Source organism: Dendrobates tinctorius, unplaced genomic scaffold (genome assembly GCF_039654945.1).
Source record: "Dendrobates tinctorius isolate UK_male_01 unplaced genomic scaffold, ASM3965494v1 ptg000085l, whole genome shotgun sequence".
In the NCBI taxonomy this organism is placed as follows: domain Eukaryota; kingdom Metazoa; phylum Chordata; class Amphibia; order Anura; family Dendrobatidae; genus Dendrobates; species Dendrobates tinctorius.
In genome coordinates, this window is record NW_027361753.1 from 4,899,881 (window position 1) to 4,924,801 (window position 24,921).

The 24,921-nt window shown below is 40.2% G+C and overlaps 1 protein-coding gene across 1 annotated transcript in view; it reads left to right on the forward strand.

Moving 5' to 3' along the window:
• CCBE1 (collagen and calcium binding EGF domains 1) overlaps window positions 1–24,921 on the forward strand; it is a 381,954-nt gene that overhangs the window by 296,060 nt on the left and 60,973 nt on the right. Inside the window, exons 3-4 of the mRNA XM_073584790.1 lie at window positions 5,342–5,394; window positions 17,364–17,498. Of these exons, the coding sequence (XP_073440891.1) occupies window positions 5,342–5,394; window positions 17,364–17,498 (188 nt within the window). The remainder of the gene's footprint in view (window positions 1–5,341; window positions 5,395–17,363; window positions 17,499–24,921) is intronic.

Sequence of the window (24,921 nt, forward strand, 5' to 3'; positions counted from 1 at the left end):
CTATCCTCTGCCCTTTGTTCTCTGTCTTCTGTCTTTTATCCTTTGTCCTCTATCTTCTGTCATTATCCTCTGTCTTCTATTTTCTGTCTTCTATTGGCTATCATCTATATTCTTCCATTTTTCTTCTTTCTGGCCTGGTCTTCCATTCATTAGGCCCATATCATCACATGCAGTCAAACGCATGATCACTGATGAAATGGTGTGGTTCCTAGTGAATGGATGTCCTGGCTGGAAGAAAGATAGAAACAAAAAATATCTGAAGCAGTAGATGGCCTAATGTAACACAGGTATGGCTAGGGCCAAAGAGAGATCAGTATTAGATTATTTTTTACCCCTTCCTCGCTAGCTACTATTTTGCTGGATTCATCTAAAGTAAATAAAAAAGATCAGATTCTGGAGAATCAGAATGTTTTGTAAAATTAGACGCAAATTCTATTTTCCTTTAATTGATTCATTCTTTTCTGCCAAAACATATTGCTTCATGTACCGTCCTACTAGCCTCTTCTTTTTCGGATTTTTCAGATCCATTTTCAGATCCATTTCTTAACCACTGTAATAATCCATAAATGAGTTCTGTACAGGTGCACGCACTTTGCATAGGTAGGTGATGTCATCCTAAAGCTTAAAATACCATTTACCAATGTGATTTGGACGATTCTTTAAGATTTTGAGTATTTTGAGCATTCGGAGATTGACTTTCTTGGCCTATACTCAAAAGGAGAAATATGAAAGTTTTGCAGGCTACTTTATGAAGCTGAACTAAGTAAGGTCTCAGGTTTGAAGCCATCACGGGTGAGCGGTAGGGACCTTCCGTCTATACAGATTTCTTCTGCTCTGGAAGCTGCTGAGCACGTCCTGGCAGAGACTGTGGATTTTTGGCTTGACTTCACCACGTGGGTGTCAACTGCGCAGTAGATGATTATGTAGGGAGTGATTTGTAGATGGTTTATGTTACTAGGAAAGGCTCGCCGGGCTTAGTAAGTAATGGAAATCAGATCTTCAAATACGGGAAAGGTTCCGTTATAAGAAAGTAACACTGGAGATACCACCTCGGGTCCTTGAGTCTGCTAGGCCATGGACAAGTTACACTCTCAGAGTAAGGGCTCATTCACACTGGCGTATAATATTGCATTCTGACCAATGTTATGTATTCAGTGAGGCAGGGCGTATTTTTTCTCAGGTCTACTCAGCGTCAGGGAAAAATAGCAACATGCTGCTATTGACCATGTATATCGGACGAGACTCGCCAATGCAAGTCTATGGGTGCGATAAAAAAATAGACATCACACTTCTGATTTTTACGCATACATCTCAAAGCAATCAGGAAATTGAAGCAAGATAGTACACCCCAACTTCCCCAGAAATAGCTAGATAGATAGAATAAAATATATGTCCAGCAGATATACAATTTCACCAATCCCCACATATTCTAAAATGGCACCCTTTAGTGCCTTGCACGTGTACTTTATAGTCCAGATTTTTAAGCATCTATCGCAAAATAATTGAAAAAATTGACTTGGAGTCCCCCTATGTTTGATAACCAGCAAATGTAAAGCAGACAGCTAAGAACTGATATTATCAGGCTGGGAAGGTCCCTGGTTATTGGGCCCTTCCTAACCAGCCTAAAAATACAAGCTCACAGCTATTCTAGAAATGACACATCATATTAGACCTGCCAATTCTGGCGCTTCCTGATTGCCCTGGTGCATTGGCAGTCGAGGTAATGGTTTTTGGGATTAATGTCAGCAGCTGGCTGACATCAAACCCCGGTGTTAGTAATGCAGAGGTGTCTGTCAGACATCCCCATTACTAACCCAGTAATAAAAAAAAGAACTAAACACACAAAAAATCCTTTACTGTCAAAAATCATTCTCCGACACTTTCCTTGGTTCACTATTTTATTATAAAGAAAATTCTCATGCTGTTCCGCCGTAGTCCAGAGAATCCAGTGTCCACAAATGGAAACCTGAAAAACATAAAAAGGGAGAGATAAGGACAAGACACTGTCCCTCATTAACCAATATAGTAAAAAAAAAAATGTTCCCATGCAGGTCCGACGTTCTCCATGGCAATTCCACGACGATCCCCTTATCCGACATCCGAAGGCACTTCTTAATAAATTAGGCTCTTTGCACTCCACCCCGCCCCTTATTCACACTCATGTGGAAAACGTCAGTCTTGATGAATCGGAGCCTATATGTACAGTTTATACAATGCTTATAGTTTTCTCTTCCCATCTCCATGGCTAAGCTGCGACCTATGACATCCTCCCTTTATCTAGATTCATTGCAAAGCAGCTGCTGCATTCCCTGCCTTGGCTTTTACACAGGTGGATTGACAGTGTTATACCTTCTGATGTGATACCTGCAAGGCGTTATTCAGATGCCTACACTACTGCAATTACAAAAAAAAAAAAATAAAAAACAAATCTGAACTGAGAAAAGTAAGTTAATGTGTATGCACAATGTAAGTGCATATTAACACATGACCATTAACCAGAGAAAACAGAAAGCAAAAAACACAAATATCCTGAACTAAAAGTAAAAAATATACTGCAAATAATGCATAAAGGTAATAATAATAATAAGAGTATTTAGTAAACATAATTTTGATCAAAATAATGTACAAGCCATCCCGCCACGTCACGGCAACCCTTGTGGGACAGTCCCTACTCTAGTATTTAAAACCTATTCACTTGCCAAGTGGCGTAAATGTGAACAAGGGTTGAGCGGCTGAACCACTAGTAACAGCTTGGGCCAGACTGGATGGCTTTCCCAGCTCAGAAAGAGGGCGGTCACACCCATATATGCACTGAATGCACAATGAAATGAATAAAAAACAAATCTGAACTGAGAAAAGTAAGTTAATGTGTATGCACAATGTAAGTGCATATTAACACATGACCATTAACCAGAGAAAACAGAAAGCAAAAAACACAAATATCCTGAACTAAAAGTAAAAAATATACTGCAAATAATGCATAAAGGTAATAATAATAATAAGAGTATTTAGTAAACATAATTTTGATCAAAATAATGTACAAGCCATCCCGCCACGTCACGGCAAGGGTTGCCGTGACGTGGCGGGATGGCTTGTACATTATTTTGATCAAAATTATGTTTACTAAATACTCTTATTATTATTATTACCTTTATGCATTATTTGCAGTATATTTGTGTTTTTTGCTTTCTCTTTTTTTTTTTTTTTTACTACTGCAATTACAGTATGATGCAATCTTCTTTTTTGTGAAAAATAGCGGCGGACATTTTTTTTTTTTTTTGCTTATTCGCGCTAATCGAATCGCAAATTTGGTCCAGCAACTTCTCTAATACTCAACATGTATTTGATTTGTATTGAATCAATTCACATCAGATCGCCTTCTGTCATTTCTCCGCGGTCCGGCTCTGATACTTCCGCTCGCTCATTGTAGGTACTTTCGGTGGTTCCACAGCGGTCAGCATTGGCACTCTGACTTCCATCTTGGACATGTTCTGACCCAATCTTCCATCCATTATAATTTGGGACTTGTCAGTGTCACTTATGGAACATTTGCCCATTGCTTCTAACCCTTAAACTGCCTAGTATTTCCCACCCCGGAGAGGGGCAATTGCCAAGAGATCCTCCACGTTCTTCTCTTCATTCTACGTACTCGTTCTTCCATTCTTCTGGTTCTGTAGACCGCTCCGGAATTTTCAGGCGCTGATCTAGGCGTCCAGGACGTCTCCTTTGCTGAGCTTATAAAATAAATGCGTGAAGGATTTGTTACAGGCTGCAGAGGGGCCAACGCTGGAATCTTTGATCATCTGGAAGAAAATCTTTCTGGGGTTGTAAAAATAACCGAAAGCTGTTTTTCTTTAATGTGGCTCTGTCACATTAAGCCCTAAACATGCCGTCTCCTCCACAAGTGTTTCATTTACCCCGATGATAAGAGAATTTGGACTTCTCAGACTGTTACCCTAGCTCAGCGCTCCACATTCCAATATGCTTCGTGTTTGGCCAGGGCCGAGGGGCTCGCTGTCAGGTCTCGCTCCTCCATAGCTTTCTGCCTCGGGCCCAGATGGACCTTCTCGTACATATGTGAATAGCACCGAACAAAGCGGAGAATGATATCTCAGCCGAGACAACAACATTTGCCAGCAACCTGCCTGGATAAACATTTTCATAATGAATATTCATAGTCATGTAGCTAGTAAAGCCGGTCGTGTGCTCAGTATCAAAAAGTTAATTTCCCGGCAAAACCGCAATTATGGATCAATGTTTTTAATTAAGTGAACAATAAAGGATTAAAAAAACAAAAACAAAACATGGATACTTTATATTCCAAAAACAGCGCCACGCCTGTCATCAGGTTATGTCTGGTATTGCAGCTCACTGAAGAGGAGCTGCTGTGCGAGCAAGGTTGGTGCTGTTTCTAGAAGAAAGCAGCCATGTTTTTGTAATTCTGGATAGCCATTTTAATTTGAATGTTAGTTGTTTTGTTTAGGGGATCATGCGCATGGTCTCAATTTGGGGATCAGATATGACACGGTTGGAAAGGATCTAATTCCAATTTTTTGTAAAAAAAAAATAGTATAAACACAGATTGAAGATAACAGAGTAAAAGAAAAGCTAAAGATATAGCAGAGCTGAGTTTGTTGTCTAGATCAATGCAGCTATATCAATGAAAATTGCTAGCTGCAGAATGAACTAACTGAGAATCCATTAGTGAGCTCTTTCAGACAGAGTTTGTCACTTGTATGTCTTTTCCTGAATTCCTCTCTACATACTGATTTATAACAACAGACAACATCTAAAGAACGCAGAAAAAGACAGATAAAAGCAGTACAATCTCCCTGTCAGATCCAGTTTACTGACGGAGTCTCAGTTAACTCATTGAGCAGCTAGTGATGTGCAGGGAAACAAAGACTCCGTACAAGTCAGTCGGTGCAACATTTTCAAGGTAATCCATTTGCAGAAAGTTATTTCTAGACAAAAATACTAAGTTGGTTATACAGAGCTCAGCATTCAGGGAACTGGGAAATCTGCAGTAGAGAAAACAGGGATTTTATCAAAACTGCAGCAAGCAGCCCAGTAAGTGACATATCTCTGGAATCAGAGTCTCTGCCCTTACATCATGCTGCTGTCAGATTACACAGCAAATACTCCAATCCAGATATGATTGGTGCAACCCAACGGCCGGAGAGGTAAGGAGGCCACCTCCAAGCAGGAGGAATTGAGCATTATGAGGAGCTATTGGACTGGAAAGGGCCATTATATTGTTCGTGCACAAGGGCCTCTTCTGTCTGTGCCCTGACTAGTTGTACTTCTGACCTTCTGCTTACTCATTTTTGGTGTTTTGCAGGAAGAAATGCTGCAGAGGATTTAAGTTCATCTTGGGGCAATGCATCCCGGAGGGTAAGTGACATCTGCACTTTACAATTAGTGCTATTTTCTTTGCATATTTGGTCATTGGGGCATCATGGAGGATGGGGGCATAATGGAGGACGGGGACATCATGCAGGAAAGGGGCATCATGGAAGACGGGGGCATCATGGAGGACGGGGGCATCATGGAGGATGGGGGCATCATGGAGGACGGGGGCATCATGGAGGACGGGGCATCATGGAGGACGGGGGCATCATGGAGGACAGGGGCATCATGGAGGACGGGGGCATCATGGAGGATGGGGTCATCATGGAGGATGGGGTAATTATGGAGGACAGGGCCATGATGGAGGACAAGGGTCATCATTGAGGATGGGGGCATCATGGAGGACAGGGGCATTATGGAGGACAGTGGCATCATTGAGGATGGGGCATCATGGAGGACAGTGGCATTATGGAGGACAGTGGCATCACTGAGGATGGGGCATCATGGAGGACAGTGGCATTATGCTGAGTGGATCTATAATGCTGTATAATGTGGTATCTAATGAGACATTGAAGGATCATCTCCATCTGGACACTCTATATTATTTGCCAACACAGAGATCCAAGGAATTTTCTGCAATATCCATTAATGCATTTTTTTTTTACAATATCATAAAGTCCCAAAATGCAATCCATCCTTCCTCAATCAGCCAATGTAAGAAAAGTTATGTCACTTTCTAGCAAGCTTTGTACTTCAGTGATCAAGCTTTGTGTTAATAGTTATCACCCAGCTTTTATAGATTCCTCAATGGCATGATTATTAATATATAGTAGCTAGAGATGGGTGGACCTGAACACAGGGCTGGTTTTAGGTAAAGTGGGGCCATGGGCAAAAGTTTAAAATTGGGCCCCAAATGCTGAAATATTGCACATCACACAGAATAATTTCGGTTGTATTTACATGCGCTGAGTTCAGGCCGTTAAACAAACGTGATCGACAATATAGAAGTCATTTAACGCTTGTTTCCCGGCCTATTTACACCAGCTGAGGAACAGTGATGGGGGACAGAACAATCACTAATAGATCAATGTGTCCCCATACAGTATCATGTTATCAGCAGCACATCTACTGCTTACACCGGCGATGTCCTGCTGAGAACAGCGATTTTTGTTACAGCATAAACAATCCAATCACTCAATGAATAGGCAGCATTTTGCTTGTTTAGTATAATGCACCCCACAGTCCTCCATATATTATATGTGCCCCACAGTCCTCCATATTGTAAAATCCACACCCCATAGTTCTCCTTTCAATATAATGTGCCCGATAGTCCTCCATATAGTATAATACACTCCTCATAGTCCTCCATATAGTATAATACACTCCTCAGTCCACTGTATAGTATAATGCACTCCCCATAGATCTCCATGTAGTACAATTCACTTCCCATAGTATAATGCACCCAATAGTTCTTCGTATAGTATAATGTATTCCCCATAGTCCTTGATACAGTATAATGCAGGTCCCATGTAGTACATATAGTATAATGCACTGCCCATAGTCCAATAGAGTACAATGCAGCCCCTATATAGTATAATGCAGCCACCACATAGAGTATAATGCATCTACCCCACAGAATATAATGTAGCCCCTCATAGAGCATCATGCAGTCACCCAATATAGCATAATGTAGCTACCCCACAGAATATAATGCAGCCCCCAATAGAATATAATGTAGCCCCCTCATAGAGTATAATGCAGCCCTCTATAGACTATAATGCAGACCCACCATAGAATATAATGTAGCCCTCTCACAGAGCATAATGCAGCCAACCCCCATGTAATATAATGTATTCCCACCATGCAATATAATGCAGGCCCCCTCATATAGTATAATTCAGCCCCCTCATAGAATATAATGTAGCCCCCTCATAGAGTATAATGCAGGACCCCATAGACTATAATGCAGACACCAATAAAATATAATGTAGCCCCCTCACAAAGTATAATGCAGCCCCCTCATAGAATATAATGTAGTCCCGCCATACAATATAATGCAGCCCCCTCATATAGTATAATGCAGCCCCCCATAGAATATAATGTAGCCCCTCATAGAGTATAATTGAGGACCCCCATAGAAAATAATGCAGACCCCTCATAGGGTATAATGACCCCCATAAAGTATAATGTAGCCTCCTCACAGAGTATAATGCATCCCTCTCCATAGAAAATAATGCATCCCTCTCCATAGAATATAATGTAGCCCCCTCATAGAATATAATGCAACCTGTTATGAATGGGTCACCGAGGAGGAAAGCGCAATAGGCTATGCCACCAGAACAGCAGAGAGGTTGATCCCTCAGTGGATTGCAGACCCCAGATCTTAACAACACAACTAGCAGTAGATGTGGAGCGTTCCTACGTTGCCCTAGACGCTTCGTCACAGCCGGAGGACTAACTAAGCCTGAAGACAGAAAGGTGAAATCTAAACTGCCCCGGAGCAGATCCCCAAAGGAATAGACAGCCCCCAAACATATATTGTCGGTGAGACAAGATGAAGCACAAACACAGACAGAAAATAGACTGAGCAAATGATGAGGCCCACACTGAATAGATAGGACAGGACAGAAAAGGCACTGTCTGCAATGACGCAAAAACCCTAACAATTCCAACACGACTGATGTACAAAAATACTGACGTTTGCACAACCTCGCCCCACTATATCAGCACTCAGGTGTGAACTGTTAGCTAGCAACAGATTAATATAGCAGGGGACTGAGCAAACAAACACAAGATACAAAAATATACGGCAGGAGCCAGCAGCCCGGGGGGGGGGAGCAAGCTGACCCCTGACAGCAAAGCAAAATCAGATGCAAAGGGTTTAGCAAATGAAACTTAGCTGACAAAATACAGGATCAGGCAGGAGACAGAAATCCTCAGTAAGCAAAGAAAGGAGTATCACCGACAGTCACTGAGAGAAGTCTGCTCCCTTATGTAGTCCCAGTCACTACCCCCACTCCTCCAATTATCCTCTGCAGCTGTTGGGTTAACATCATGTTGACCAGCTCCACTACCAGCAGTATCCACCAGAGGGAGCCTTGCCTCAAAAGTCGGATTAAGAGAGTTCACAATAGCAACTCCCCAAATATAGCGTAATGCAGCCCCCCCCATAGAATATAATGTAGCCCCCTCATAAGGTATAATGCAGCCACCTCACATAGAATATAATGTAGCCCCCTCATAGGGTATAATGTAGCCCCACCCTCCTCCCTTTGAATATAATCCAGCCCCTCTGACTTAAGCGGCCATATGGTGTGCCACTATTAGTGGCACGCCACTGGCTGGGGCACCTGGGGGAATGGGGCCCTAGGCAGCTGCCTAGTCTGCCTGCCGCTAATGCCGGCCCTGCCTGGACAGTAAAGTTTGGGGTCCTTACCGAAAACCTAGTTAGTTACCACCGTTCAGAGAGGTGTCAGATGACAGCGTGACCAGCAGCTGTGACCGGCATTAAGAGGGTTACCGCCGATCACAGGTGTCGGCTGATGAGAGAATACTACTCGCATAAGCGTACGCCTGCTGTCACTGATAACAAAAAAATGATGTAGGGACTCTTCTATTTTTGATAACTAGAGCTGGCAAAACTGACAGTGGTGGGCTACAGCCCCTAGCTCTCAACTTTATGACTGGTTATCAAGAATAGAGGGGTCTCCCCAATTTTTTGCAACCAGCCAAGCTAAAGCAAGCAGCTGGGGGCTGGTATTCTCAGACTTGTAAGGGGCAGTGGATATTGCCCTGCCCAGCCTAAAAATAACAGCCCGCAGCTGCCCAGAAAAGGCATGTCTATTAGATGACCCAATTCTGGCGCTTTGCCTGGCTTTAATAGTACCAATGAACATGCACGCGGCAGAAGCGCCAGTAAAAATAAAAAAAAAAAAGTTTTTAAAAATATTAAAAAACTAAAAAAAACTAAAATGTCAAATCACCCCACTTTTGCCCCATTCAAAATAAAACAATAAAAAAATTCCGGTAAACAGCGTAACGAGAAAAAAATCAAAATGCCAGAATTATACTTTTTTGATCGTCACAACATTTCAATAAAATGCAATAGCGGGCGATCAAAACATTAAAAACGTAAGCTAGGCACATGAAAAATAAGCCCTCACCACAAATAAAAAAACAACCTAGACATGTTTGGTATCTTCGCTCTTGTACTGACCTGGAGAATCATTATGGCAGGTAAGTTTTAGCATTTAGTGTATAACACAGCTCCTGAGCCTGCCCCATATATGCAGATGTTGAAAATTCAAACCTTGGCACTGTGGCTCTTGTAGAACCGTCAGGGGACCACAAGTATGGCAGCACTGGAGCAATTATTATTTTCTAACCTTCTTTGGTAAATTTTGCCGAAACACCGACGAACCCCTTTAAGCAAAGCTGAGCTGCAGCCTGTGCAGAAGAGTGGCGCCGTTTTCCTGAAAGCCAATAGTTATATTATTTCTAATCTCAAGAAATGTTTTAGCCGAGGTTGTCCTTTTGTTCCGATCTAGGTCACTTCTGGCAAAAGCCGTCTTGCGATGAACCCCTATAGATCGCTTAATGTCCATCTGGCAGCTGATGGTTTTGTTCCATGGTCTCAGGCTGAAGGCTTCACATTCTAAGTGGTCTCCCAGGTCGCCCCGGGGCTTAGCAGTGAGATGAAGGTGTTAAAATGTTCCCTGTGTCCTACACCACGGATTACGGGATCTTTGGCATCTCGTCCCCAACTGAGTCATAACTAACATATTAAAATCCATTGCCAGCTTACATTAAAGTCCCAGAAGTGTCGAGCAGTAGATCATATGAAACATAACCGCGAGAACCGCTTCTCTTGGCATCGGAGCCAATTGCTAAAAATCAAGCCTTGCCTCTCTCACTTACCGGCCGCGATGACAAGCCCTTCACCGCGCGCTCTCCCTGTCCGGATCCTGCGGCCGCCATGTGTTGCACCCCTGGAGCAGGTTGCTGACTTTTCACAGTCTTTGGGAAAATAAATTGAAAACTTATTGTTTGGTTTTCTAAGATTCTTTATTTAAGACTAAAAATATTTTTCCAACGAGGATAATTTCATCCAGTTCACATGAAAAGCTGATTTTAACATCCCGGGTCCCAGTAGGTGGTTTAGGAGAAAAGAAAAGTCCAACTAAAACAATGCTTAACCCTGCGAGAGAAAACATATGGGAAGTGGCTGAGCACTGCAGATATCAAATTCACAGCAAGGTTTTTTTTTTTTTAGTTATCTAGCTGATTAATGTCTTATTATATCTTTATTGTACTTAAAGCTCCTTTTTTTTTCTAAAACAACACTTTAAATCTTTCACAAAGTCATAGAAAGGAAATATAACATTTTTATTTTCTGTAGCGACCACTAGGGGGAGCTCACTGTAAACCTATTTAGAAATTTATCTGTATGCATAGAGCTCCCTCTAGGGGTGGCTGCTGGTGGAATGTATTGTAACATTTAAAGTGTAACCATTTTTTTATTTCGTTATTTTCTACAAATCATTAGTACAGGTGAAAATAAAAAAAACAAACTTTGGAATATATCTTATTAAAAAATCTACTTTTCTCTCCTCCCGGACTGATTTTCATTCTCAAAATCTTCAAAACGCAGGTAAATTCTGTCTTCAGTGAATACAGATTTTCCTATTATTGAGATAGGAGATGACAGTTGGTGCTCATTAAATTCTATGCAGAATTGTAACTATAGTCTCTGAAGAACTTAGAATCATAGAATGGTAGAGTAGGAAGGGACCTCCTGGGTCATCTGGTCCAACCCCCTGCTCAAAGCAGGATTCACTAAATCATCCCTGACAGATATCTGTCCAGCCTCTGTTTGAAGACTTCCATTGAAAGAGAACTCACCACCTCTCATGGCAGCCTGTTCCACTCATTGATCACCCTCACTGTCAAAAAGTTTTTTTCTAATATCAAATCTGTGTCTCCTCCCATTCAGTTTCATCCCATTGCTTCTAGTCTTTCCTTGTGCAAATGTGATTAACGATGATCCTTCTACAATGTGACAGCCCTTGAGATATTTGTAGACAGCTATTAAGTCTCCTCTCAGTCTTCTCTTTTGCAAGCTAAACATTCCCACATCCTGTAACCTTTCCTCATAGGACATGGTTTGCAGACCGGTCACCATTCCGGTCGCTCTTCACTGAGCTTGCTCCAGTTTGTTGATGACTTTTTTAAAATGTGGTGCCCAAAACTGGACACAGTATTCCAGATGAGGTCTGACCAAAGAGGAGTAGAGGGGGATAATAACTTCATGTGATCTAGACCTTATGCTTCTGTTAATACATCCTAGAAATATATTTGCCTTTTTTTGCTGCTGCATCACACTATTGACTCATGTTCAGTCTGTGATCTATAAGTGTACCCAAGTCTTTTTCACATGTGCTGTTGCTTAGCCCTATTCCTCCCATTTTGTATATGCTTTTTTCATTTTTATTGCCCAGATGTAGTACTTTGCATTTTTCCCTGTTAAAACCATTCTGTTAGTTGCTGCCCACTGCTCCAGTTTATTTAAATTTTTTTTAATCCTCTCTTCTCTAGTATTTGCTAGCCCTCCTAACTTTGGGTCATCAGTAAATTTAATCAATTCCTTCATCTAAATCATTGATAAAGATGTTGAACAATACAGGGCCCAGGACAGAGCCCTGTGGTACCCCACTTGAGACATTCTTCCAATTGGATGTGCAGCCATTTACAACCACTCTTTGGGTCCGATCACTAAGCCAGTTATGAGTCCACCTAACAGTTGCCTTGTCCATTCCATACTTAGTCATTTTTTCAATAAGGATTGTGTGAGATACTTTGTCAAATGCTTTGCTGAAGTCAAGATATACTATATCTACAGCATTTCCCTGATCCACCCAGTCAGTGATTCTGTCATAGAAGGAAATTAAGTTAGTCTGACATGACTTATTAGTTACAAACCCATGCTGACTCTGTTTAATCACTTCATTCTTATCCAGGTACTGACATACATGTTTAATAATTTGTTCAAAGATCTTTCCTGGTATAGAAGTCAGACTCACCGGCCTATAGTTCCCTGGCTCCTCCTTCTTCACCTTTTTGAAGATAGGAACAACATTTGCTCTTCTGAAGTCTTCTGGGACTTTTCCTGATCTCCAAGAATTTTCAAAGATTATGGAGAGTGGTTCAAAAATTTCTTCTGCTATCTCCTTCACTACTCTGTGATGTAATTCATCTGGACCTGGAGACTTGAATTAATTTAGGTTAGCTAAGTGTTTCCTCACTATGTTTCTGTTTATAGATATCCTGGATTCTTCCATTCCTTTAATAGGACAGTGAAGATCAGTTGATGTTACATTTCCTTTCTGAAAGAAAACAGATGCAAAATAGGAATTTAAAAGTTCGGCCTTCTCAACATCCTGTCTTACCATTTCATCATTTTCATCTTGTAAAAATCCTATAGCATCTTTTACTTTCCTTTTACTTTTGACATATCCCCAAAATCCTTTTTTATTGCTTTTGAGTTTGATGTCTCTTGCAAGCCTTATTAACTTACAGCACAATGTCTGTGTCTGTCTCTAGCTCCTCCCTCTCCACTCTCAGTAGAATTTTGTAAGCATCAACTGTCATCGCCTATCTAAGTAATATCTATATATATAAAAATGAGTGTATGTATGTATGCATATATGTGTGTGTATCAAGCCACGCCCACTCCACATATCAACCAATCAAATGTATGTGTGTGTATCAAGCAACCAATCACTAAGCATCTTTCATTTCACAAGAGCTGTTTAAAAGATAAAAGCTGAGCTGTGATTGGTTACTATGAGCAACAGTTTTCCTTGTAGACACTTGTGGTAATTGAGGCCTATTATTCTTATCATTTCTATGATGTTATTGTCCTTCTGTAAAGCTGGAAATAACAATTTATTACTGTGCCAACACAGACCAACCTCTGACACAGACTGCAGGGGGAGCCCAGTATCACATGGGATAGGATTAGATACACAGCTCAGCAGACTGTATCACACAGGATAGGATTAGATACACAGCTCAGCAGTCAGTATCACACAGGAGAGGATTAGACATATGGCTCAGCAGGCAGTATCACAAAGGATAGGATTAGATACACAGGTCAGAAGACTGTATCACACAGGATAGGATTAGATACATGGCTCAGCAGACAGTATCACACAGGATTGGAGTAGATACACAGCTCAGCAGACAATATCACACAGTAAAGGATTAGATACACAGTTCAGCAGACAGTATCGCACAGGATAGGATTAGATACACGGCTCAGCAGTCAGTTTCACACAGGATAGGAATAGATACATGGCTCAGCAGTCAGTATCACACAGGAGAGGATTAGATACACAGCTCAGCAGACAGTATCACACAGGATAGGATTAGATACATGGCTCAGCAGACAGTAACACACAGGATAGGATTAGATACATGACTCAGTAAACAGTATCACACAGTATAGGATTAGATACACGACTCAGCAGACAGTATCACACAGGATAGGATTAGATACACGGCTCAGCAGTCAGTTTCACACAGGATAGGAATAGATACATGGCTCAGCACACTATCACACAGGACAGGATTAGATACACAGCTCAGCAGACAGTATCACACAGGATAGGATTAGATACATGGCTCAGCAGACAGTAACACACAGGATAGGATTAGATACATGGCTCAGTAAACAGTATCACACAGGATAGGATTAGATACACGGCTCAGCGGACAATATCATAGGATAGGATTAGATACATTGCCCAGCAGACAGTAACACACAGGATAGGATTAGATACATGGCTCAGCAGTCAGTATCACACAGGATAGGATTAGATACATGGCTCAGTAAACAGTATCACACAGGATAGGATTAGATACTCAACTCAGCAGACAGTATTACACAGGATAGGATTAGATACATGGCTCAGCAGACAATATCACAGGATAGGATTAGATACATGGCTCAGTAAGCAGTATCACACAGGACAGGGTTAGATACACGACTCAGCAGACAGTATCACACAGGAGAGGATTAGATACACGGCTCAGCAGACAGTATCACATAGCATAGGATTAGATAGACAGGTTAACAGACAGTATCACATAGGATAGGATTAGATACATGGCTCAGCAGACAATATCACAGGATAGGGTTAGATACACGGCTCAGCAGGCAGTATCACACAGGACAGGATTAGATACACGACTCAGCAGACAGTATCACACAGGATTGGATTAGATACATGGCTCAGCAGATAGTAACACACAGAATAGGATTAGATACACGGCTCAGCAGACAGTATCACATAGGATAGGATTAGATACACAGGTTAGCAGACAGTATCATATAGGATAGGATTAGATACATGGCTCAGCAGACAGTATCACACAGGAGAGGATTAGAAACATGGCTTAGCAGAGAGTATCACACAGGACAGGATTAGATACACGGCTTAGCAGACAGTATCACATGTGATAGGATTAGATACACATTCAGCAGACAGTATCACACAGGAAAGGATTAGATACATGGTCAGCAGACAATATCACAGGATAGGATTAGATAGATGACTCAGTAGACTGTATCACACAGGACAGAATTAGAAACACGGCTCAGGAGATGGTAACACACAGGATAGGATTAGATACACGGCTCAGCAGACAGTATCACACAGCATAGGATTAGATACACAGCTCAGCAACAGGATGTGCCAAAAGAGAGGACATTTTCATTCCAAGAATTCCACTCATTCCCTCTGATTTGCCTTTTGATTTTAAACGCCTCCAGTTTCCAGTTTGAGGCCGGAGTCACACTACAGCGAGATACGGCCAAGTCTCGCAGATTAAAACCAAGCTCTGGCACTGGCACTCCGGAGCGGAGCGTGCAGCTCCATGTATTGCTGTGCGGCTGCACGCTCCGCTCCAGAGTGCCGACGCCAGAGCTTGGTTTTAATCTGCGAGACTCGGCCGTATCTCGCTGTGTGTGATCCTGGCCTGACTGGCATTTGCAATGTCCATTAACAAGGCTTAGGGACAGTCCTTGAAAGTAGTAGGGATCAATTAGCAATCTCCATGCTTTTCTCATGGTCAACTTTACATGGCCTGTTCAAGAGTTGGAACTGCCAAAAATCTGTTCATCTTTGCACCGAAAGGAAAAACCAAAAATGTTTATCAAAAGCTCTTGAATGAGTTGAAAATAAAATACTATCAATACTTGGGTAATCATTTAGTTAATTTGTGTTGCAAATCTGTAGTGTTGAATATATGATGTTAAATGGTTTTATGTGCAATATAATCATTATAATTTGTTATAACTAACCACAGTTGGTTACTATGCCCGGGCAACGCCGGGCTCTTCAGCTAGTCTTCACTAAATACAGATTTTACTCATAAATTGAGAGTAGAAGATCAGTCCTGGAGGAGAAAGAAGCAGATTTCTCTGATCAGATATAGTGCAAAATTTATTATTTTAATGTGTATTATTAATTTATTAAATAAAAATGAAATGGTGGTTACTATTTAAAGGCGTTTTCTAGGATTTTCAAACTAATGCTCTATCCTTAGGCTGGTGTCACACCAGCGTATATTCTCTCATCTGAGAGTCTAATCACAGTGTGATCCAATAATCTTGAATGAGGAGCATATGGAGAAAAAAAATCCTCCATCTTCTCCATTCTCAGTCCATGAAAATTGAATTGTGCTCAGATGCCATCTGAGTGCAGTCCGATGTTTTCCATGGACTCACTAACTCGCATGGTTGGGTATGATTCAAATATCGGACGCAACTCTAGCATGCTGTGACTTTTTCCCTCAGACAGGCTCTGCCCGAGAGAAAAAAAAGTCGGTCGTGTGAGCTGCCCCTAAACTAACATTGGTCCGAGTTCGAACCAGTGTTTTGTTGGATTGGGCTCACACTCAGAATATGGTCATCAGAACACTGCAACAGACTTCAATGGAAACACCATGTTCGACATTTAGTACCGGACAATAACTGTCCCATATGATATCTACTTTTAGAATACAGTCTACACTTCTGTAAACTGTATGGTCTTGCAAAGTAGTCTGTCAGACACATGTTCTTTTCCATCATATACATCAACACAGCTGCATGTGGGGTTTAACATCATTTAGCTCTATCTACACAAAGGAGGACTGCAGAACTAACACAAGCATTGCTGAGCTATGTCGATCAATGGTGATCAGTGGTGCAAAACTTCAAAGGCTACTCTGTTGTTGATGCATATGGCAGAGGATTATCTTCTGCGATATGCATCAATAAAGCATAATTTGCAGTTTCACAAAAATAATCCAACAGGACTATAATCTAAAGCAAAGCTCAAAATCCAGCAAGGCTTGAAATCAGAAGTCCCAGAAGTGGTTGTCAGTGTCACAGCTGCTTGACCTGAACCTCAAAGAACATCTTTGGTGGGAATTGAAGAAAGCAGTTTCGGCGCACGAGTCTATAAATATTAGTGAATTTAGAATTAGAAATGGACTATGATGCCTCAGGATTGGAATGCTGCCAGAAAGCTGATATCTAGCAGTACAGATAAGAGTAGGTTGCCAAACTCAAGATATGCCCCAGAAGTTGATATCCAGCTACCAGTGCGAATTGCAGAAGTCTTGAAAAAAGGGTCAACACTGTAAATATTGAGTCTTTGCGTAAACTGGATGTATTTGTTACTAAAAGTGTAAAAAGACCTAAAAACCCTGAAGCAGCAAACTTTGTGATCACCAAAATTCGTGCCAGTCTTACAATATTGGGTTAGGACTGTGCGTCACGTTTGCAGCAGGTTATAACAGCCAGAGGAGCTTTACTTGTCATGAATTGTGAATAATAATTCTGAGCCAGCGGTAGTCAATAAAAGTGGCATTTTGTGGTAAATTTGGGGAAACCACTTATGGGCAGCACAGGATACATGTCTTCTCCTGCTTACTTCTGTTTTTAACATGTTTTGATCTCCTTCCAGATTACGACGTTTGCTCCGAGGCCCCGTGTGAGCAGCAGTGCACAGATAACTTTGGTCGGGTCCTGTGTACGTGTTATCCTGGCTACCAGTACGACCGGGAGAGACATAGGAACAGAGAAAAGCCTTATTGCTTAGGTACGTTTACCCCATAAATGTAGCACCATGGTCAACGTGGGCATCACAATGTGTAGAAAGTATTTTCTTGCTGTGCCATGGGTGGAGAAAATCAGGGCTCTCCTAATGGTGGCAATATTGGTCTTCTTGATGAAATCTCTAACAACAGATATAACGGAAATACACAGCTCGGCTTACATTAACGGTGGTTTTTTTTTTTCGTTTTTGGGATCCTGACCTTCATGGTTTACGGGACAACAGATTAGTTCTGACGCCTTGTTTTCTAAATTCTTCCATAAATGTTTTCGCTGCTTCCAAACGTCTCTCGTGAAAATTGATACTTAATGAAATTAGGAGGAACCACGACGCGCGCAGACGACATTCTGCATTCTCCGTCCATTGTTCACATTCTGGAACTCACATGAAATTATATACTAATCTTCTAATGGTGAAATATTTTAGGTTCCAACGTGGGTGTTGTCATTAAGCCTGGACACAATGATCAACTTTACTAGGCACGGTATATTCTGTGCAGGCAAAAGATGAGACTTGAAAATTAACAGATGTTTTCTCCATGAACACAAAAAATCTTCAGTGTTTAAAGATGCTGTGCGACTTTGTTTGGGGTGAGGATAGTGTCGGTGCATTCTTTTTTTCTACAGGCTTTGATGAGAACCTGAAAAAATGCATGTGAAAAGTGCAAAATGAAAAAGGTTTTCTGTACTAAAAAAAGGCTACTTCAAATCAGCATCAAAAGCACAAAAAAGGAGAAAAAACAGAAAAAAGTACAGCAAAAACACAATAGTAAGGGATGATTGTTATTGCTTATTCTGGTGCAGACAACGGAAGAGAACAAGTGGAAAAAAAAAGCAGAAGGAAAAAAAAGCCCTTGAAGTTTTTTTTGCAATCTACTATATAATCGTCTAATTCTGTCTGTCTGTCTGTAACGGAAGTCCCTTGTCGCTAATTGGTCGGGCCCGGCCGGCCGCGACTAATCAGCGACGCAGGATTTCCGTTACAAACAGAGAGACAGAATTAGACGATTATATAGTAGACTAGATGGGGGCCCGATTCTTATGCATCGGGTATTCTAGAATATGTAAGTAGTTTCGCGGGCAGACTGAACCTGTCGCTGATTGGTCGCGCCCGGCCAGCCGCAACCAATCAGGCTAGCGCCAGTCATCTCCCAGCTGCGTCGCCGCTGATCTTTGTGCAGCAGGAGATGACCCGCGGCAACGGTCGGGAGATCAGCGGCTAGTGCCGCAGATCTCCCCACGGTAGGGGTGGCGTGCGTCGTTCGAATTCTGCGCCAATTTGCAGCCGGACCGCGCCTCTCGCTGATTGGTCGCGGCCAGTCGGGCACGACCAATCAGTGACGCAGGATTCACGGACGAACTGTGACAGGTGCAGACCGCCCGAAAAACTACATACATATTCTAGAATACACGATACGTTAGAATCGGGCCACCATCTAGTACTATAATAGTTACAGTATATTCTTATACATAGGAGGCAATACAAAGGGGAAGAATTAAAGTAGTTATATCCTTATAACTAAGGTCAGTATTATAGTAGTTATATTCCTGTACATAGGCGCAGTATTATAGTAGTTATATTCTTGTACATAGGAGCAGTATTATAGTAGTTATATTCTTGTACATAGGAGCAGTATTATAGTAGTTATATTCCTGTACATAGGCGCAGTATTATAGCAGTTATATTCTTGTACATAGCAGCAGTATTATAGTACTTATATTCTTGTACATAGGGGCAGTATTATAGTAGTTATATTCTGGTACATAGGGGCAGTATTATAGTACTTATATTCTTGTACATAGGGGCAGTATTATAGTAGTTATATTCTGGTACATAGGGGCATTATTATGTTAGTTATAATCTTGTACAAAGGGGCAGTATTATAGTAGTTATATTCTTGTACATAGGAGCAGTATTATAGTAGTTATATTCTTGTACATAGGGGCAGTATTATAGTAGTTATATTCTTGTACATAGGGGCAGTATTATAGTAGTTATATTCTTGTACATAGGAGCAGTATTATAGTAGTTATATTCTTGTACATAGGAGCAGTATTATAGTAGTAATATTCTTGTACATAGGAGCAGTATTATAGTAGTTATATTCTTGTACATAGGAGCAGTATTATAGTAGTTATATTCTTGTACATAGGGGCATTATTATAGTAGTTATAATCTTGTACATAGGGGACAGTATTATAGTAGTTATATTCTTGTACATAGGAGCAGTATTATAGTAGTTATATTCTTGTACATAGGGGGCAGTATTATAGTAGTTATATTCTGGTACATAGGGGCATTATTATAGTAGTTATAATCTTGTACAAAGGGGCAGTATTATAGTAGTTATATTCTTGTACATAGGGGCAGTATTATAGTAGTTATATTCTTGTACATAGGGGCAGTATTATAGTAGTTATATTCTTGTACATAGGGGCAGTATTATAGTAGTTATATTCTTGTACATAGGGGCAGTATTATAGTAGTTATATTCTGGTACATAGGGGCATTATTATAGTAGTTATAATCTTGTACAAAGGGGCAGTATTATAGTAGTTATATTCTTGTACATAGGGGCAGTATTATAGTAGTTATATTCTTGTACATAGGGGCAGTATTATAGTAGTTATATTCTTGTACATAGGAGCAGTATTATAGTAGTTATATTCTTGTACATAGGAGCAGTATTATAGTAGTTATATTCTTGTACATAGGAGCAGTATTATAGTAGTTATATTCTTGTACATAGGGGCAGTATTATAGTAGTTATATTCATGTACATAGGGGCAGTATTATAGTAGTTATATTCTTGTACATAGGGGGCAGTATTATAGTAGTTATATTCATGTATATAGGGCCAGTATTATATTTTTTAGATGATGTATTATTTTTTCAACAAATATGCTATGGATTTTCATGATTTTGTGGCTCAGACGTTCCAACAGTGACAACTCAAGGGAATTGCCATGTAGCAGCAACACCTATGTAATGTTCCTGCCAGCGACACAAGCTAAGCCTTGGTACCCAGTGCTAGAATTGCTGTATGACCTTCCGCTACGACACCATAGTCCAACAAGTGCTTCTTTCACTCTTTCTTCAGTTCCTGATATTCACTGTGGCCTTGCTGCTTTTGGTCATGGTTGTGCTGATTCTAGTTGCATGCTCTGGTCTTCCATATAAAGAGAAGACATCCTGCCATATTGTTTATTGATTATAGAGTAACTATTTTTTTAAGTATTGATAAACCTTTGCAAACATATGAATCTTTCAAATATACCCCCATGACCTTATTTAACTTCCTTCTCTCTCAATCATTTTGCTGTAAGTGCTGCTCTAGCTGCCTATTTTACACTCTTTTTAGAAGATGCTTTGAACTGCTGCTCCAGCAGGAATTTGAACTCACACTTTATTTGCAAACATTTTCATTGAGCATGGGGGAAGACAGACGAGAAGCTCACACAAGAGAGAGCGTTTGTAAATAGTGTTTGAGCATGGATTCTTGTTAGAGCAGCAGTTGAAAGCAGCTTCTAAAAGAACATGAGATAGGTCAGTAGAACACTACTGCAGTTTGGTGTTCCAGCGAGAAGAAGCAAAATAAGGTAATGGAGTATATTACAAAGATTCGTATCTTTGCAAAGGCTGATGAATAGTTTTTAAGGTTCATTCTCTCCTGGCATTTTTATCTAATATTCATGGACCCTTTCAGTTCTGACAATACTAAAAGCTTACATAGAGAAGGACAGAAGAAGTAAAGCAAAGAAGGAAAGGTATTAAGGAAAGGAAGGGAGAAAGGAAAGGAAGGAAGGCGGATTTGAATGGAAGGAGTATTTGAAAGGGAGGAGGATGTGAAAAGGAGGATTTGAAAGGATGGAAGGTTTGAAAGGGAGGAGGATTTGAAAGGGAGGAGGATTTGAAAGGAAGGAGGATTTGAAAGGAAGGAGGGTTTGAAAGGGAGGAGGATGTGAAAAGGAGGAGGGTTTGAAAGGGAGGAGGGTTTGAAAGGGAGGAGGGTTTGAAAGGGAGGAGTATTTGAAAGGGAGGAGGATGTGAAAAGAAGGATTTGAAAGGGAGGAGGGTTTGAAAGGGAGGAGTATTTGAAAGGGAGGAGGATGTGAAAAGAAGGATTTGAAAGGGAGGAGGGTTTGAAAGGGAGGAGGATTTGAAAGGAAGGAGGATTTGAAAGGAAGGAGGATTTGAAAGGATGGAGGATTTGAAAGGAAGGAGGATTTGAAAGGGAGGAGGATGTGAAAAGGAGGAGGGTTTGAAAGGGAGGAGGGTTTGAAAGGGAGGAGGGTTTGAAAGGGAGGAGGATTTGAAAGGGAGGAGGATGTGAAAAGAAGGATTTGAAAGGGAGGAGGGTTTGAAAGGGAGGAGGATTTGAAAGGAAGGAGGATTTGAAAGGAAGGAGGATTTGAAAGGATGGAGGATTTGAAAGGAAGGAGGATTTGAAAGGAGGGAGGATTTGAAGGATGGAAGGAAGTAAATGAATCAAGGAAAGGAAGGAGGGAAGGAAGTGAAGGAATGATTTGAAAGAAAGGAAGTGAGGAAGGATTTGAAAGGAAGGAAAGGATGTAGGATTTGGAAGCAAGTGAAGGAATCAAGGAAGGAAACAAGTTCCTGGGTACATAGATGACATCCTCGTGTTTGATCCACTGAATGACTTTGGCTATAAACAGAGGTCAAATACTGATGTCATCCGACATCCGGACCAAAAACCTGTATCGGTGGTAAAGCTATATTGTTTTAACCCCTTCACCTCGTACTCGAAATATCAAAATCTGGAGCCCACATTCCTCATAGACATTTAAAACCTTAGGTATCGTCATGAGCCTAAGTAAATCTATGAGGCCAGTCTCACATCTGGCCATTAGAAGACTTTCAGATGCACCTCGGTTCACCCAGATATGTAGATGTATAGCTTCCATGTGATGAGACGTGTAATTTATTAAACAGATCAGACATATTTTGTAACTAAAGTGCTAGTAATAAACGACATAAAAACACTGTACATGAATTATACGCTTGGACTGCGGCCATGTAACAAGCTCAACAGGAGGGAAGGTAGGGTCTAAAAGCAAATGCAATAGGAAACATATGTAGAGCAGAGGCTGGAAAAAAAAGAAAAAAAAAAACCTTGATAATGACAACAGATCCCTACAGCATACCGTGTGTGCACTGAAACATATGTATCATAAGGACAGAACATTTATGCTGTAAGATTACCGGCCCGGTTTGTGAAGCATTTTGTAAGCTTTACTAATTATTAATATTAACTCAATCAAGTTTTAAATCCAGCACAGCAAATTAAAAGCAAAAAAATATTTATTGTGACTCTATATTAAAATAGTATCATAGGCATAGAAAAATATGAGCCAGCTATGCTTGAAACGCGTCAGTATTTTACTATGTGTATGCTACTTTTTCATGGAGTCACAATAAATATGTTTTTTTGCTTCTAAGATTGAGAGTCAGCTTCATCCAAAAGGCATCAGATATTTTTCTATCCCTATGCGACTATTTTAATAGAGTCACAATAAAGGTTTTTTTGCTTTTAAGATTGAGTCGGCTACAAACGCGTCAGTATTTTTCTATGCTTACGCTACTATTTTAATTGAGTCACAATAAGAAATTTTTGCTTTTCAGGTTGAGTAGGCTAGACTCGAAATGTATCAGAATTTTCTATGCTTATGTTACTATTTGAATGTGGTCACAATAAAGTTTTTTTGTTTTTTAAAATTAAGAGTCAGCTAGACTCGAAACGCATCAGTAGTTTTCTGCGTCTATACTGCTATTTTAATGGAGTGATAAAAAGCTTAGCTTTTTTTTTTTTGCTTTTTAGATTGAGTCGGGTAAACTTGAAACTCGTCTGTATTTTTATAGGCCTATGCTGCTATAAAGATTGTTTTACTTTTACAATTAAGAGTCAGCTAGACTCGAAACGCGTCAGTATTTTCCTTGCCTTTACTACTATTTTAATGGAGTCACAATAAAGAATATTTTGCTTTTAAGGTTAAAAGTGTTGGCTAGACTACAAATGCATCAGTATTTTTCTATGCCTATGCGACTATTTTAATTGAGTTACAATAAAGAATTTTTTGATTTTAAAATTAAGAGTCAGCTAGACTCCAAACGCTTCTGAATTTTTCTATGTCTAAGCTGCTATTTTAATTGAGTGACCATAAAGAATTTATAGTTTTTACCATTGAGTCAGCTTGACTCAAAACGTGTCAGTAATGTTTCTATGCTTATGCTACTATTTTAATGAAGTCACAATAAAGAGCTTTTTGCTTTTAAGATTATGAGTCAGCCAGTCTTGAAACGCGTCAGCATCTTCTATTTTAATGGTACTACAATATGAAATTTTTTTCTTTTGCGATTAAAACTCAGCTAGACTCGAAACGCGTCGGTATTTTTCTATGCTTATTCTACTATTTTAATGGAGTCGCAAAAAATAATTTTTTGCTTTTACGATTAAGATTCACCTAGACTCAAAACGCAACAGATATTTTTCTACGTTAATCGAGTCACAATAAAGAATTTTTAGCTTTTAAGAGCAAGAGTCAGCCAGACTCAAAAACCCAGCTAGACTCGAAATGCGTCAGTGTTTTTCTATGCCTATACAACTGTTTTAATGGAGTCACAATAAAGAATTTTTGCTTTTGCAATTAAGAGTCAGCTAGATATGAAACGCATTAGTTATTTTTTTTATGCTTATGCCACAATTTTAAAGCAATCCCAATAAAGAATCTTCTGCTTTTACAATTAAGAGTCATTTAGACTCGAAACAAAGTTTGATATTTTGCTATGCCGATGCTACCATTTTAACTGTCTAAAAATAAATAATTTTTACTTTCAAGATTAAGAGTCCGCTAGATTTGAAACGCATCAGATATTTCTCCATGCCAATACTACTATTTGAATGGAGTCAGAATAAAGAATTTTTGGGGTTTTAATTAGCTTGATAGGAAAATCTTTATAACCAATCTGAACCATAAAAACAAAGTATTATGGGAAAAACAGAAAGATTATAGCAATGTGACCTTTTACCTAAAATATTCCAGACAATGGAATAGAAAGGTGAACATTCACCAAAAGTTCCTTTTTATTTAAAACATTTCTTTAAGGGCTGAATTATCGTGAACTGTAGTTACTAATCTTGGATCTACCCCGATTCATTTTTGAAGCTTTGTATTATTATGAAAAAATTTTATATTCGAAATTTCCAGTTACCAAAATTATCAAATTGTTCAGAAGCGGTGGACTTTCAAAGGGATGGTCCCAAAATTTAAAGTTATCACATTCACATCATATATGATATCTAGAAGAGCGGTGAGGGTCCAACCTCTGGGATTCTCCACATGTCCAATATCGAGGCACGGAAATGCCCCGGAGTGTGATTAAAGTTGTG